Raw genomic sequence first — 15,975 nt, 5'->3', positions numbered from 1 at the left:
ATATCTCATTCTTACATGTACTTTACGAAGTACGAATCATCTCAGTTCTTAATTGAAGTTATGAAAAATGCACTATGCTAGCACAATTCAATTTTTTTTTTTATGCTATACTAAGGTAATGTTGTTTATATGGGAAATATTTTTAAAAAAAAATCTTCTCTACCACATTTTGAAGTCTTAAATGTCTCGAATTAAAAAGTTTGCAAGCTGTCTATGCTGCTTGGGTTTGGCACGATTTTTTCAAATGGTATCATAGTTTATCATATCATACAAGAAAACATTTTTTATTTGCATAGTTAGCATCGACCTTATAATATTTGTGTTCATTGTCCAAATAGTCTATAGATTTAATTATAAAATTTATATAAACTTAATTTGGAGAAAGACTATGTTAAGTTATATCTTTTTTATAATTCATAAATTAAGTAAAAAATATATAAAATTTATAATATATAACTTTTATAAAAAAAGTTTTATAAATTGTCTCAAAATTTCATTACATTTTTTATAAATAATATAACTTTTTCTATAAATTTAAAAAGTTATTTTTATTAAAATATTATTTTTACAGCTGGTGGCAGCACCCAATATTATTGTTGCAAACACTCAATTTTCTTAATTAATTTACAACCTTAATTAATTTACAACCTGTCTTATTTTTATAATTAATTTTATATTATTTTGATTAAAAACCCTCTTTGTGCCGTCCTCTCTTGAAAAGAGGGAGTATCTTTTCTCATTTATTAATCTTTTCTCACTAATCTCACCAAAATTTATATAACCCAAGTTATTTTCCTGTAAAAACCTTGAATAAAACACATTTTCAAGCTAGTGTCCACTGTCCACCATCTTCATTATTGAAAGTATGGGTTTTCATGAGTTAGAAATAGAAAGCTTGAGCTAGAGTAAGTGAACAATGAGGTAAAAAAATATGATTTTTGTTATCTTTAGTATGATTATTTAAGGTTAGGGTAAACTATTAAAATAATCACTTTTGTTTGCCTCAAGTTACATTTTAGTTACTTATGTTTGAAATGTTACGTTTTAGTCACTTATGTTACTATTTTATTACGAAGTGATCACTCTACCGTTAAGTTTTGTTATCTCTCTAACGGTAATCCTACGTGGCAGTCCAACTAGATTTTAGATGCCAACTTGGATTTTTAAATAGGATGAAAATAGATTTTTAATTAAAAATTTTAATTAATTAAAATTTTTAAACCTAAACCTTAACTAAAAAATATGTTCATCTCCTCTTTTTAATTTTTTAATTTTTCTTCAGTCTCTTCTTTTTTTCAATGGTTTTTTTTCATTTGATTGGAAAAACTATTATTAAGATCAAAATAGTTGATATCAAATTGACTACTTCATAAAGATGGATTCAATGGAGGGTTCAGATATGTCTTCTTTGCATTCCTCTATCTCTTTTATTCAATACTGAAAAAAAAAGATTGGATTTTTTATTGTTTAATGAAAACCCTAAATTAAAATTCTTAATATGAATATTAACAACAAAAAGAATTTCAAATCAGAAAAAAAGGATACCCACAAAGGGATTGTGAACAAACAAGCCGATTCAGATAAAAAAATCTGATTGAGAAACTAATTATTCAGGAATGTGAAGAATTGAAAAATACAATGATTAGGAACAAAAATGATTACCATCTTCTTATTTGTCGACAACCACTTCAGTTTAAATTTTAGAACATAAATTTGTCGGTGAAGAAGACATACTTGGACCCTCCATTGAATCCTCTTTTGTTTTCGTATGTGAATAAAATTTTTTGATGATAATAGCTTTTTTAGTCAATTGAAAAAGAAAACTAAAAAAAAGAGGAGATGAACGGTTTTTTAACTAAGATTTAGGGTTTAAAATTTTAATTAATTAAATTTATTTAATAAAAAATCTATTCTCATCCCATTAAAAAATCTAAATTGGCACTTAAAATCTAGTTGGACTGCCACGTAGGATTACCGTTAGGGAGAAAACGGAACTTAACGGAAGAGTGATCATTTCGTAACAAAATAATAACATAAGTGACTAAAACCTAACATTTCAAATATAAATGACTAAAATGTAACCTGAAACAAACAAAAGTGACTATTTTTATAGTTTACCTTTAAGGTTATAATGGATGAGCTTTACATGAACATAATTATGGGTGTTACATGTTGGAGAAGATGAGTTGTTGATTGTGGTAAAGCTTGAGTATGAAAAGAGGAGCTTTGGATCGGTAAAATAAAAGATTTCGGTGGCTTGACTCGTACAAAGGAAGGTAAGTTTCAAAGAATCATCCTTACCGTGCTGAGTTTAAATGGGTAAAATCCTAGAATTTGAATGGCGAATGTTAGTACGAGATTAAATATGTAATGTTAATAAGTAAAAGAAATAGTTTAACAAACATGAAAATAGTGATGAGTATAAATGTGACATAAACTTGGGCCAAAATATTGTTATTGAGAATTTATGTATTTTGATAGTAATGTGACAATGAATGGCATGGTCATATGAAATTAAAATGAATGATTTGAGAATAAAAGAGAGAGTGGAGAAACTAAAGCATAAACTTGTGTGATAACAAGAATTTGGTTAGTGAGATATGTTATAAAATATCTAAGGATTATGTTATGGTAAATTTGGTTGGGTGCTTATAGAGCTTTTATGAAAAACTATATTGAGATGTAAACATAAGTGAATTCATTTATAACATCTCGTTAATATAGAAAAATTTCTTATTGAATTTGAGTACATGAAAGTACAAACTCTCGGATTGAAAATATGAAATGTTAATGTCACATTGTGAAATGATAAGTGACTATTTGTATGGTTAAGTGTTGTAAGGAGTATGCGAATATACACAAATAAATGTATGCGATTATAAAAATATGAAATGAGTATTGAAAATGAGATACGTGAATATGAAGGGTCTAAAGACCCCTTCATTTCATATGCAAGTATACCATATATTTTTGCGTTTTAAATGAGCTTAGAAATTGATTTATAGTGTTTCGAAAAACATTGAAATAATATGACAATTTTTATGGAAGTATGAAGTTATGAATGGTTACGGTACCGCCTGAGCGACAACTTATATCACCTAGGCAGCAATATTAGTATTAACTACACTGCCGCCTAGCGACTCCTTAGCACAAAAATATCAACTCCAGTATTGCCTAGGCATGAGCTTTGGCCGGTTGGGCTGCAACTTAATAATGGTATTATTTAATTTCTTAAAAATCCCTTATAAATTTGTGTAACCTTTAACAAATTAACATTCCTAGCAAATTACTTAGTTCTTTTCTTTCAAATGGGCATAACTTTGTTTTGAAAAAGCATAAAACTTATTTGTATAGAATTTAAATATTTTTTATAATTTTACAAAATGTTTTCTAAGTTTAAAATTTCTAAAATAAATAAAAGGTGTTTGCCATGTTAACTCTCTAGTAACACGTTTCATTCCTACCATACATTGGGATATAACTAATGAAATATTTTTTCCATTATTGAATCTATTTATAAGTTTCAATACATAAACAAGTAATTAACAACAAAAAACCTTCACCCTTATTCCCCCCTTAAAACTGCATTTCAGATTGTTCATTCATTGGATGCAAGAATTGGAAGAAGTGGGGGTGAAAGCTTAATATGAAGCAGCAGAAGCCTGCACCGGGAGACAGCTCACTTCACCGGCTTTGAAGGCCCTCTATTGCAATTTTCCACTGGTATGCTCTTTGTTTTGCATCCTCAAAACAAAATACCTTTTTTGGCTACAACACCAAATATATAGATCAGAAAGAGCAAGTTTAAATGGAGTTGAGAGGATTGATTTCCATCCTACTAGGAGAAGCTAAGAGTCTTACTGTGCAAAGCTTGAAGTGTGATGGACTTGAGACTTGGATGCTGAGGTCATCAGAATTGTTGGACCAAATAATGTTTGCTTTCACCAATAATTTTGCAGGATCAACATATATCAATTTTGGCTTGTTGGTAAGGATAAGCTGAACCTTCTTGCTTGTTAACTTTTGTACTTTTTTTACCATTGAGATCATAAGAACAGATTCTCCTGGTTCCAAAAATTGTTGCCTGTTTAAATCATGCAAATACATGTTAGATTACGAAAATTTGCATGCAAAACTACTGTATCCTAGAAAATGAATGGTTCACTACAGATACAATAATGGACAAGCTTACTGCAAGCAAAAGTGATGTTGATGCAAACAAGAGAGATTGAGAAATACCATCTTGAATCGAAGGATTCAATTGAAGTAAGTCTAGTTATACTGCCATCATTCTGTCTGGCTGAACCATTTCCAGTGGGGGTAGGATTCCCTGATGAATCACCATGATCATCACCTTCACTTGATCCACCCTGAAAATAGTAATACTATTTTACAACTCTGATGCAAAAACTCCATCATATATAATGAGTGAAAGCTTGTGCTTGTGACATCTTACCCCTGTCTCTAAAACAAGCTCAGGAGGAGTTTGTGTTCTTAAATTACTCCATTCAATTCTCCTAAAGAAAGGATGCGCTTTCAGTGCGGCATAACCATCAGCTCCAGCACCTGGTCGTCTACTGGGATCTAGATCCTGCACCACAGTTGCATACAAAGTGACAAAGTGAAGGATCCATATTCAAACTCACAATTCTTAATTAGGATTGACCGTCTCCTCTCCACCTTAAGAATATCATTTCCTATATAACCTTAGTTCTTATATTATTCTTCAAAAAATGAATAAGCAAAGTAACTTTCAAGTTCTATGAACTAAAATTCTTTATAGGAAATTGGAAAGAATACCATAGGATAAAATCTATTTGCATGTTTCCTTATAAATAAAGATATTACTTCAGAAACAAGGGGAAAACCTTTGTTTGCAGGAAACATGTAAGTTACCACATGGGAGATAAGGGGAAAAAAACATTCACAAAGTCTAAATAAGAACCAAGAAAAGCCAAAATAGTTGCAGAGAGGTGGGAGTAAACATACGATTAGCTTCATAGCAACTCAATTAGCGACATGCCAGCAAATAATAGACTCAAACACATCCATCAAATGTTTCATTCCTCTAAAGTGGGAGATAAAAACTCGAAGCTAAAATCAAAATCAAGTATAGATACCTTGTGAAAAATACATCCATTAAGAGTTTAGGACCTACCTAAAAAGCGACCTCCTCCCTCAACAACTTTCATCCCCAATTGGTGCCTATAATCCATATATTCAAAATCTTTGTAGTTTTGTCTTGACTTGTATGGAGCAGTAATTAGAACTCTTATCAGACATATGTTTGGTGTAGGTTTAAATTGATGGATTTTGAACCGGTTCACTTAGAATAAAGCGGATTTTTTTATTGAAAAATGGATGTGGGGTGGGGCGAATTTTTTCTTTTGGATAATGGGTATAAAACGGTTACTGTAATTGCTTATCCCACCCCGATCCATCCCACTATATAAAATTAAAACTGTATGATTGTATATATAAACTATTAAAAGGGTAATTTTGTAATAACTTAATGTGGAAAAAATAATATATTTTATGTTTTAAATTTTTTTGAAGAATTATGTTTTGAATATTTCTTGACTTTAAAAAGATTGAAATATTGAAGATAAGTAGCAGAAATTTAATTGAAATGGGACGAAGATGAATGTATCTAATATCTATAGAAATGGTAATGATTTTCAAGATTATACATCTATAATGAAGCGAGGCGGGTCGTGGAATAGAGCATGCCAATTGTGGAGCTAGCGAAAGTGGATTTAACAATATCCTCTCCTACCCTGCTCCACTATCATATCTAGTTTAAACCATGTTATCCTCATTGTCCTATTATTGTATCAAAAAACTCTTTGCAGTTTTTGAGTGTTCAATAAATATTTTTAGAATCGAATTGATGTTTGAATTGATCAAACTATCGATCCCTGATCTAATTGGTTTAAAGCAAATAAATTGTTTAATTTTTTTTAAATTAACAAAATAAAAACTAATTTAATTATTAGTTTTAACTGGTCCATACTGATTCATGGGTCAACCAATTTTATACCTCCCACCATTTAGAACCCGCTGATTCTTAATCCAATCGATTCGGTTGGCCAATCTGATTCATACAACACTTAACTCAAGAAACTTGGCTAAAAAATAACAAATTAGATTGACCAAATGTATGTTAGTTACAAAGCTGCAAATTTCAGTAATTTTCTTTTTCATCATAAATTTCTAGAAACAACACTTAACAGAAGAACTAAAAGGATCTATAAAAAGTCTTAAGCAAACAAGTTTTGTGAAGATTAGAAACCAAATACAACATGCGTAAACGTAAATCTTACCAATAGCTTTTCAATGAGGTCTCTGGCTTCTTCAGAAAAATAATCTGGCAATCTTATATCTCTGGCTATAATTCTTTGAAATATAAGCCATTCACTTGTATCTTTAAAGGGAGAAGTCCCTGAAAGCATTTGGTACAAGATGCAGCCGAGTGCCCAGAGGTCAATTCTGTTTGAGTATGATCAAAAGAGAAAATTGTATTACCCTAGGAAGAATAGATGAACAAGATCAAGGAAAATAACCAAGCTAATTACAAGATTCTATACTTTCATTATCCGGAAAACCAAGTGATAAGGATTTTTTTTAAAGGGGGATTAAAGAAAAAAAATCAAGAAATTAGTTGTAAAAAGCTTAAGATTCCATTTCAAGTTTGACAATTTTAATCTAGATAATGAAACAAACTAATGATGAGATTGAAGGTCTGTTACCCAAATGTTGCTGGAGAAGAGTTCAAGACTTCAGGAGGAACATAAGCGGCTGTCCCCACAAACGTGCAGGCCTTATCATCTGTAATGGGTATCACAAACAATGTTAGCCTTACAAATTTTTCTTTTCCTTTTTCTTTAGGGGGAGTGATAAAATCATCTCCCCTTTTTTTTTTTTTCTTTTCACCTGAGGATGCATTAGGAAGGACTGTTATTCGGGTATCCTGCATGGGCTTTACACTGCCAAAGTCAGCAATCTTGATATGCCCATCTTTAGTAAGAAGCAAGTTCTCCGGCTGCCGTGCAACAATGATTTAGAATTTTACCAATGTTGATGTAACATAGTATGCATGAACTGATAACAACACTGGAAGAAAACATGCATGCTTGAAAAATACCTTAATATCTCTATGTATCAATCCCATGCTGTGTATATATTCAAGAGCATCTACAACCTCTGCAGCATAGAACCGAGCTTCATCCTCCGGTAACCGACCTTTCTACACAAAATATATGATTGATATTGAACCACAAATAAACCAGTATAGATAGGAGAAAATGCTAAAATCACAACTCAAGAAATTCTGGCACTCACTATTATAAAAGGTTGACAACATTACTCGATGAATTGCAAAAAGGGTCTAAAAGTGAATTACTTTTATTAGAAATATTTATCAAAGATAAAGTATGCATGACTATCCCAGATTGTCATGAATTTGACAGGAAAATAGGAATAAAAAATCACTAGATTCACGATAATTCATGGAGGAACCAATTCAATGACATGCTAGAAGAAAAAAAGTGAAACAATGCATGAATTTTCCATAACTAGATAGGATCACGTCTAAGAGTAACTTACTCTGTTTATTTGGTCAAAAAGTTCTCCACCTTCACAGGGTTCAAGTGCCATGTCTTCAGAATATAACAAAGAAAACAGCGTCAAGCAAAAAGCAAAACTGAATGAAGTGACAAGAATTAACTAATGGAAAAAAATTTGGTGTAATAACTAATTAAGTAAACAAGTATGCACATGATACAAATTAAAGATACAACCAAGAATACTTACATAGTGAGAAATTATCTTGAAATGTAAAATAGAGTCGCATAATACCAGGATGGTCCAGTTGGTCAAGCACGATACGTTCCAATTTTACGTAAGCTGTTTTATTTTCCTTGGTGATGAACTTTTTGTCCATGATCTTCAAAGCATACACTATTCCTGTATCCTTCTTCTTTGCCTTCACAACCTGATAGCAACATTAATATGATATTCAGAACAATACCAATGAAAATGACGAGTAAACATGGAGTAAATATTCCATAAGTATTTAGTATAAAATCTTGAAAAATATTATCATCCGGTATAAATTTCAAAACTACATATGAATTTCGATCCAGTAAGAATAAAACTATGATCTTGATTTAATTTTCACATGCCATTAACATTGTTACATATCAACATTTTGCATTTACATATAGCATATACAAATAATTATATTTGCCCATCACTTAAATGTTTATGATTGAACCAAAACAAAAGTTCCAAATATACAATTACATTAAAATTAAAATTTATGTATACAAATATACAAATTTTGATACCAAATTTATGTATATATATATATTCTTCACAAACTAACATACCAAGCAATCACCATCACCATACAAATTTTGTTATCTTAAGAACAGAAATTGCATTTGATGCTTGTAAAGGAGAAGCACAAAACATAAACATATAAGTTTGTTATGTTTGGATTATTCCTTATCACTCTTATGCAATGGTAGTGCTCAAATAAAGGAAATAAGTTTACTTCAGTCTCAAATTATCAGAACTTGGAACAAAAGTACAAGATTTTTTTATTTTTATTTTCTGTCAATAAGTAATTTAGATTCTGAGATGGTGGAAAAAGAAACTAGCGAAAAGGGCAAAAGAGATAATCATAAGTTAAAAAGGAAAGCAGTTGGTAAGGCATGTCAAGTTGACCATTAGTGCTTTGCTGGGTATGGCTATTATAAGTTGGACCAATATGAAATGTCTATAATCCAATCCAAAGTTGTTATGATTCTCCGATTAGACCCTAACACTACGTTTGGTTCGTTGTAATGAAATAGAGTTATAATCAGTAATTCAACTGTTTAGTTAAATAAAATGTAATAGAATTGTAATAGAATTCTTAGAATAATGTTGTACTAGTATAAGAAAAAAAATAGAAATGAAGAGAATACTTTTAACACAAATTTTCTAGGTAAATAATTATTGTTATTATTATTAAATTTTAAAAGGATTATTATTAAATATAATTTAATAACATTGTTAATATAATTATTTTGTATTAAATTATATTAAAATATTTTATTTTATATTTTTGAATTCAAGTTTTAAAAGACTAATCTAAAATTAATTTTTTGTTATTCAAGGTTGCATGGAATAGTCATTCTTTAGCATCACCAAAGAATCACTATTACGGGAAAACAAGAAATAAGGATGTAAAGGTCATTCAATTGAATGAGTATTACATTCATCCAAACAGAGAAATAATTTATCATTCAATGAAGAAGAGGGGAATACTATTCCATTCCCCCAACCAACCATGAAGTCAGAGATTTTCCATTCTTCCTTCCTACCAAACAATAGCCTATCAAAACATCATAATAGTATTCCATTTTATTTTTCTTTGATTTGCACCAAAATTTTAGAGGTGTGGGATGAATAATTTTAAATTTTTAAATATTTTTATTTTTTCAGTTAAATAATTATTTTCGAAAAAATTTAAGTTATTAAAATTTTACGAATTAAAAAATAATTATAAAAAGATAATTTCAATAATGATATCATTAGATTAATATTTTAATAAAATAATTTTTAAAAGTTATATATTAAAATTAAATAAAAATGGTTTTTGAAGTTTAATTTTAGCTAATATATTAAAAAGTCCTTAAATTACTACATTTTATTTAAACAATCACTTAAACTATTTTTGTTGTTAAATAAGCTCATAACCTATGAGTTTTATCCATAAAAGCCCTTTATTTTAATATTAAAGTAAAATTATTTTAAATTCAGGCTCTTATTTTAATTTCCTATCGATGCATGCATTTTTTATATCAACATAAAATATAAAGAGATAATCAAAATTTTCAAAAGTATGATTAAGTTTCTTACTAGACCTAATCATGGGTCAGCCCACCCGCTTAGACTCGAAGGTCCGCCCGAAAAGTGGGAGGGCTTGAACAAAAATATAGACCCGAAAAATGAGTTTGAACAAAAAATAAGGTTCGTTTTCTAAATAGGTCGGGTCTTGGGTAAGATTTTTTGGCCCAAGCTCAGCTCGAATTTGCCTAAAATTTTTTCACTATTGTTTTGTTGTCATTTTAATTTTGTTTTGCTACCATTTTGCTATTATATTTCTATTATTTGTTATTGTTGTTTGAATATTGTATAACTCTTGTTTTATTATTTATTTAGCTATTATTTTAGAGACATTTACTTGTTAAGTTGCAACTACCTTAGTATTATTTGAGTATAAAGACTTTTTTTTAATGTATTTTCAATTTGTTGAGAAAGATTTGTTTTAATCTTTTTAGTGTATTTGATGTATTATATAAAAAATAATATAAAATTTTTTAGTACAAGTCAGGCTCGAGTTTAGTTTTTTTTTTATTTGGGTTAGACTTGAACAAAATTTTAAACTTATTTTTCAGGCAGAGTCGGGCTCGGACCTAGAAAACAAACCTAAAATTTTGTATTGGCCCAACCTGGCCCATGATCTGGTCTGTTTGTTACGTATATAAGTACTTTCAAGAAATTTTAAAATATTACTTTGTTTTACTTTTAAAAATATTATTTTATTTTTATTTAATAAACTATTCTCATCAAATTTACATCAATATACAATGCAAATTAATTTTTGTACTTTAATATTAAAATCAAGAGTTTTCATAGATAAAATTATAGGTTAAGAGTTTATTAAACTACAAAATAGTATAAGAGCTTGTTTAAACAAAGATATAATAATTTAAGGGCTTTTTATTCTGTTAACCTTTAAGTTTTATATTATAGTAGGACCATGTGTGCTCAATAAAATAAAATATCCAGAAATTTTAAAAACCATGTGTAGAGTTGAAATTTGAAAAAGAAAAAAAGTAAACAATCTTGTTAGCCACTTTAAATAAGAATATTTTTATTTTAGTCACCCTAAAATTATTTTTCGTTAATTGGTCACTCAAAAAAAATTGATCAAATTGACCACACAATTGTTAAAATGGTAACGGAAGATTAATTGTACATTTCCATGTAATTTTTTAGATGACCAAAATAGCAACGATTTCTATTTAGAGTGACTAATGAGATAGTTTATCCTAATTTTAGAATGACCAAAATAGAAACGGTTTCTATTTAGAGTGACCAAAATAGGAAATGAATAGTTAGCATTCCATTAATATTTAATGATAGAATAACCAATTTGATCAATTTTTTTGGGGGTGATCAAAAGAGGAACAACTCCTATTTAAAGTGATTATCGAGATAATTTATCAAAAAATAAGATATTAAAATGTTCACAAATTTTGAAATTTTCTAATATTTTTAATAAACACACCAATCAAATAAAATTTATTCTAATAAATCCTCTCCTTACAAAACTATGCAGATTTATTTCATTCCATTTAAGCATATTATATCACAAATTAGATACCAAATTTTTATAATTTTAGAGAGGTTAAAATATAATTTTATCTTTATCAGATTAAAATTTTTAAAAAATTTAAAGACTTAAATAATAAATTTATGTTTTAAGGGTAGTTTGATAATTTGATAATGGTAGCTAAAATTTACCTAAAAAGCATAATTCATCACAAATTAACACAACCCATCAAACTAAAAAAGCTAGAATGCATATATATATATATAATCAAACTAAGAAATCCAAGATATATAAGACTAACCTTTGAATAAGAACCAACACCATATATTTTACCCAAATCAAAATCCTGGATACAGAAATTCTCCTGAGGAGCTCTAAATGCAAAATTTTTAGATCCCAGAATATCGTGGGAAGCACCACCATCAGGGGACGAATCATTAGAACTATTATCATCATTATGAATCATCCAATCAACATTCTTCTCCATTTCCGACATATCTCTTTCCAATCTCGTTTATTATTAATAATAATATTAGAAAAAAATCTGTCCTAGAAGATGAGGGATGATGAGCTTTAATGGAATTCAAATACCCTAAAAAGAAAGAATTGGATTAGAAATTTAAAAACAGGAAAAATAAAAGAAAAGAAGAAATAAGAAATGTGATGGAGGAGAAGATAGGAATGGGGATTGAACAAAGTGGAGCCGCCTCGAATTCAATCCCCTCTCAACTTCTCTGTTTTCGACGCATATTTGCTTATTTTGCATAAATTATTATTAGTTCTTGTTTGGCAACTGTCAGTCATGCCGCAAAAATTGGGAGGGTGAGAATTTTTTTCTTTCAAATTTTTAAATATGTGATTAATTTTTGTGAATTATTTATTTTAAAATTTGATTTCATAATTTAATTATAAAACTAAAAATAGAATAGAAATAATTTGATAATTTTATTAGGGATTCTATTTTTTAATGTGACACGCGATCATATTTTTATTTGAATTGTGAAATTATTATTATTATTTTATTTTTTCAAAATTAGAATATTCATCATCAATTGTCGTGATCTCCTCGTTATATATGCTCTTTTAAGAAATAAACGGTTGGTCATAAAATGGATTCAATTTCTATGGATGGGAACGAACTTCCGACCATATGATTCAGAGATGAAGAGATTTTTTATGAAAAATTTATTTTTCTTTTGATAATATATATTTGTTGTTATACCAACATTCTAGTCCTATACCATCTAGGGTAGGGTGTCTGCTCTATCTAAGGGCTCATTGGTACAAAGGTTCAAGGAATCATTCTTATCTTGCCCAAATGCCCAAATGCTCTAATACTCTGCTACTATATATGCTCAAGATTAATGTTGCTTGATGATTATTGATAATGCAACTAGACTAAAATCTAGTTTTCTTATCATTTTATATACTTAGGGTATTAGGTGAGTATTTGCTAGGTAAAAAATGTCAAAAAGAAGAAAATTGTTAGAACATTGAATGTGTTGAGTGTAAGTGTTGCATAGATAGAGTGATGCAACACCTTGAGTAACACTATGAGCAATTCTGCAAATGTTGTATATGATTTGGGAATGTTGAGTTGTTAGTCATTTATTTCTATATTTATACACAGCAAGCATAAGACTTTTCAACTGAGATCATGACATAACACCAAACATATATGGTGCGATTTTATGTTTAGTTAATAGATAAGAAGCCTTTGAAAGAAAGAAGCATAGTCTTTCGACCATCATCGCTGGGCAGAACAAACATACTATTGGTATATTAAAATTGATGTCGCTGCAGACTCCTAGAAGTTGCGTGAATTTAAGCATGTAATGTTGTGGGCTTATTTCTCTGGAGATTGGTAACCATTAGGGTTGTTGTTGGCCCAGTTCCATTGATCCCTGCACATGTCCTCAATGCTATATTTGGCTTTCCAATTCAACTCACGCTCTGCCTTTTCAGTAGAAGCATAAAGTATTTCAGCATCACCGGGTCGCCTGGCAGCAATAACAAGAGGAATTTTCTTCCCACATGCCTTTTCAAATGCAGCAACCATCTCCAAAACTGACGTTCCTTTCCCACTTCCCAAGTTGTACACTTCACAGGCTAGTTTCGGATCAGATAGTTTTCGCAGTGCGGCGATATGACCTTGTGCTAAGTCAACAACATGGATAAAATCACGTACGCAAGTGCCATCTTTGGTGGAATAATCGTTCCCGAAGATAGTCAAGGCAGGTCGTTTCCCAACCGCAACTTGCTGCATGTAAGGCATGAGATTGTTTGGAGTTCCACGGGGATGTTCTCCGATATAGCCACTTTGATGTGCACCAACAGGGTTAAAGTATCTCAGCAATATGATCTTCCACTCTGGGTCTGCATGTTGTATGTCCCTACAAATCTCTTCAATTATAGGCTTGGTTCTTCCATAAGGATTGATAGCAGACACAGGGAACTCTTCTCTACATGGAACCTCCTTTGGCCAACCGTAGACGGCAGCTGATGATGAAAATACTAGATTTTTGCATCCATAGGCTTCCATTACTTCCAACAACGTGATTGCACCAACGATATTGTTGCTGTAATACATCAATGGTTTCTTCATGCTTTCACCTACGGCTTTCAATCCAGCAAAGTGTATGACAGCATCGATTTTTCTTTCCGTGAATACATTTTGCAGCGCAGGTTTGTCTCGAAGGTCAACCTGGTGAAAATAAAGGTTGTTGCCATACTGGCCGGCGAGTTCTTTGACTCTCGTGATGGCAACGTCAGAGGAATTGTTGAGATTGTCCACCACCACTGCATTGTAGCCTCCCAGTAGTAGCTCTAGCACAGTGTGGCTTCCAATAAAACCAGCACCACCAGTCACCAAAATGTTCTTTGCCATAGCCACTTTCTGTCTCAATGACTTGAAAAGAGAATCACGCTTGGTTTTATAACTTTATTCGGTGAGGATATGATAGAATATGTTACTAGTCAAAATACTTGTTACATACACAGTATTTGGTTTAAAAAGATTATGTTAGGACAGGATTTTGTGCTGACTATTTTGGCAGATGTTGAAGTTTCAGAGGGCCACAATTGGAGATAGTGCTTTTGGATAGAGACATGTATATGTAGTCAAACCTTGAGAAACAGTTTGCAGGTGTAGCTACCTGGATGATTGTCTACTATAAATCAGATTATATTTTATTATTTTTATTTTAAAAATTAATAAATTAATTTTTATATATTAGATCAAAGAGTAATATGGTTCTTTCTATTAAAAATTTATTCATTTGTACTGTTAAAAACTGACGTAACTAATAGAATAATCAAACAATAACGCTTGGCGTCTTACATGTACCTCATATTAACTATAGGGACCAGTTTTTAACAGTAAAATAAATAGAAATTTTATTAAAAGAATCAATTTACTCTTTAATCTAAGATAAAATGATTAATTTATCTATTTTTAAATAAAATAATTAAAATATAATCTAAATCTTAATATAGAGACCTCCATAATACTTTTACCTTTCTTAATCTCTCACACACACACATATATATATATATATATATATATATATATATATATATATACACAATTTTTAAGTGTATCTATCAACTAAAAATCTTAAAATCTAATCTTTTATTCTTTCAACATTCATCACCTTTTCCCCAAATTTCATTTATTATCTCTCATCCACTTTCTAGAATTTTTAAAACATAAATAATAATTATACTTTCAAACAAATCTCCCTAATTTCTTAACACACATCTTATCTTCAACATTTATTAATTAATCTCTAGAAAAATAAAATTGTTGCTTTGATTGTGTTAGATTAAGATTTTTAGTAATATTAAGTTTTTATTAATTGAATTTGTGGATATTTATTTTATATAAGATTTCAAATCTCTTAATTATGTAATAATTTTTAGAGATTGATAAATACAAAATTATAAAAAAAATTAGGATTGACTGTTTTATAATTTTAAATTTGTTAAACATTATTACAAAATTTAATATTTTTATTTAGAAGTTGTTAGTAAGATTATTGTGAATATTGTGTTTGACATATTACATTCTTATGACACTAAAAAAATACTTAAGTGGTATTTATTTTTAAAAGAAAATTAATAGTTATATATTGAGCTAAATTGTGTATATATGCCCTTTTTTCAAGATTTAGGGAAATAGGCTGATTTTGGAAAGAAAGTATGAAAGCTTTTGCTGACATGTTAGAAAAGTGTGCACAACTGGAGGCGTTTTCTAAAAATTCTAAAGAAAACACATCTAGCTGGACGTGTTTTCCTACCAACTGTGTGTAGAAAGCTCTTCCTGGACGAGCTTTCTTGACGATTGTGTGAAAAGGTCGCCCTTCTAAACGTGCTTTTCTTCCAACTGTGCAGAAAGTGTGTTTTTCATACTCACTCTTCAAAATCAACGTATTTCCCCAAATATTCAAAAAATTAGCCTATTTGGTTAATTAAAGAAAAATAACGACATATATGACTAATTTAGCTTATATGTTTGCATCATAAAAACTTTTCATATATTTAGGTTTAGATTTATTGATTCGAATATTTAACAAGAATAAATAGAT

The 15,975-nt window shown here is 29.7% G+C and overlaps 2 protein-coding genes across 2 annotated transcripts; both read right to left on the bottom strand.

Annotated features, from left to right (window-relative positions):
* Positions 1 to 3,438: 3,438 nt before the first annotated feature.
* On the bottom strand, positions 3,439 to 12,140 carry LOC108460387 (3-phosphoinositide-dependent protein kinase 2-like). Its single transcript, XM_017759868.2, has 11 exons — positions 11,691 to 12,140; positions 7,813 to 7,993; positions 7,606 to 7,658; positions 7,145 to 7,246; positions 6,934 to 7,042; positions 6,750 to 6,828; positions 6,324 to 6,489; positions 4,457 to 4,591; positions 4,240 to 4,370; positions 3,862 to 4,084; positions 3,439 to 3,768 (listed from the first exon to the last, which is right to left on the bottom strand). Exons 1-11 carry the CDS (start codon positions 11,883 to 11,885, stop codon positions 3,685 to 3,687), a joined length of 1,458 nt encoding a protein of 485 aa, XP_017615357.1. The 5' UTR covers positions 11,886 to 12,140; the 3' UTR covers positions 3,439 to 3,684.
* An 821-nt stretch (positions 12,141 to 12,961) lies between these two features.
* On the bottom strand, positions 12,962 to 14,357 carry LOC108459730 (UDP-glucose 4-epimerase 2-like). Its single transcript, XM_017759133.2, has one exon. The coding sequence runs from the start codon at positions 14,274 to 14,276 to the stop codon at positions 13,236 to 13,238; it is 1,041 nt and encodes a 346-aa protein (XP_017614622.1). The 5' UTR covers positions 14,277 to 14,357; the 3' UTR covers positions 12,962 to 13,235.
* Positions 14,358 to 15,975: the final 1,618 nt, after the last annotated feature.

The sequence above is a fragment of the Gossypium arboreum genome, chromosome 4 (genome assembly GCF_025698485.1).
Source record: "Gossypium arboreum isolate Shixiya-1 chromosome 4, ASM2569848v2, whole genome shotgun sequence".
NCBI classification, from domain to species: Eukaryota; Viridiplantae; Streptophyta; class Magnoliopsida; order Malvales; family Malvaceae; genus Gossypium; species Gossypium arboreum.
The sequence above is the reverse complement of the archived record's forward strand: the minus strand, read 5'-3'. Positions and strand labels throughout refer to the sequence as shown.

Bases quoted from the DNA above. Each gene is read 5' to 3' on its own strand.
- LOC108459730 (XM_017759133.2), bottom strand. From the start codon at position 14,276: ATGGCAAAGAACATTTTGGTGACTGGTGGTGCTGGTTTTATTGGAAGC.
- LOC108460387 (XM_017759868.2), bottom strand. From the start codon at position 11,885: ATGTCGGAAATGGAGAAGAATGTTGATTGGATGATTCATAATGATGAT. The intron at 7,043-7,144 runs GTATTTTTCAAG...GTTGCACGGCAG, and splicing joins TGATACATAGAGATATTAAG to CCGGAGAACTTGCTTCTTAC. The intron at 6,490-6,749 runs GTAACAGACCTT...ATACTCAAACAG, and splicing joins TCTTCTCCAGCAACATTTGG to AATTGACCTCTGGGCACTCG.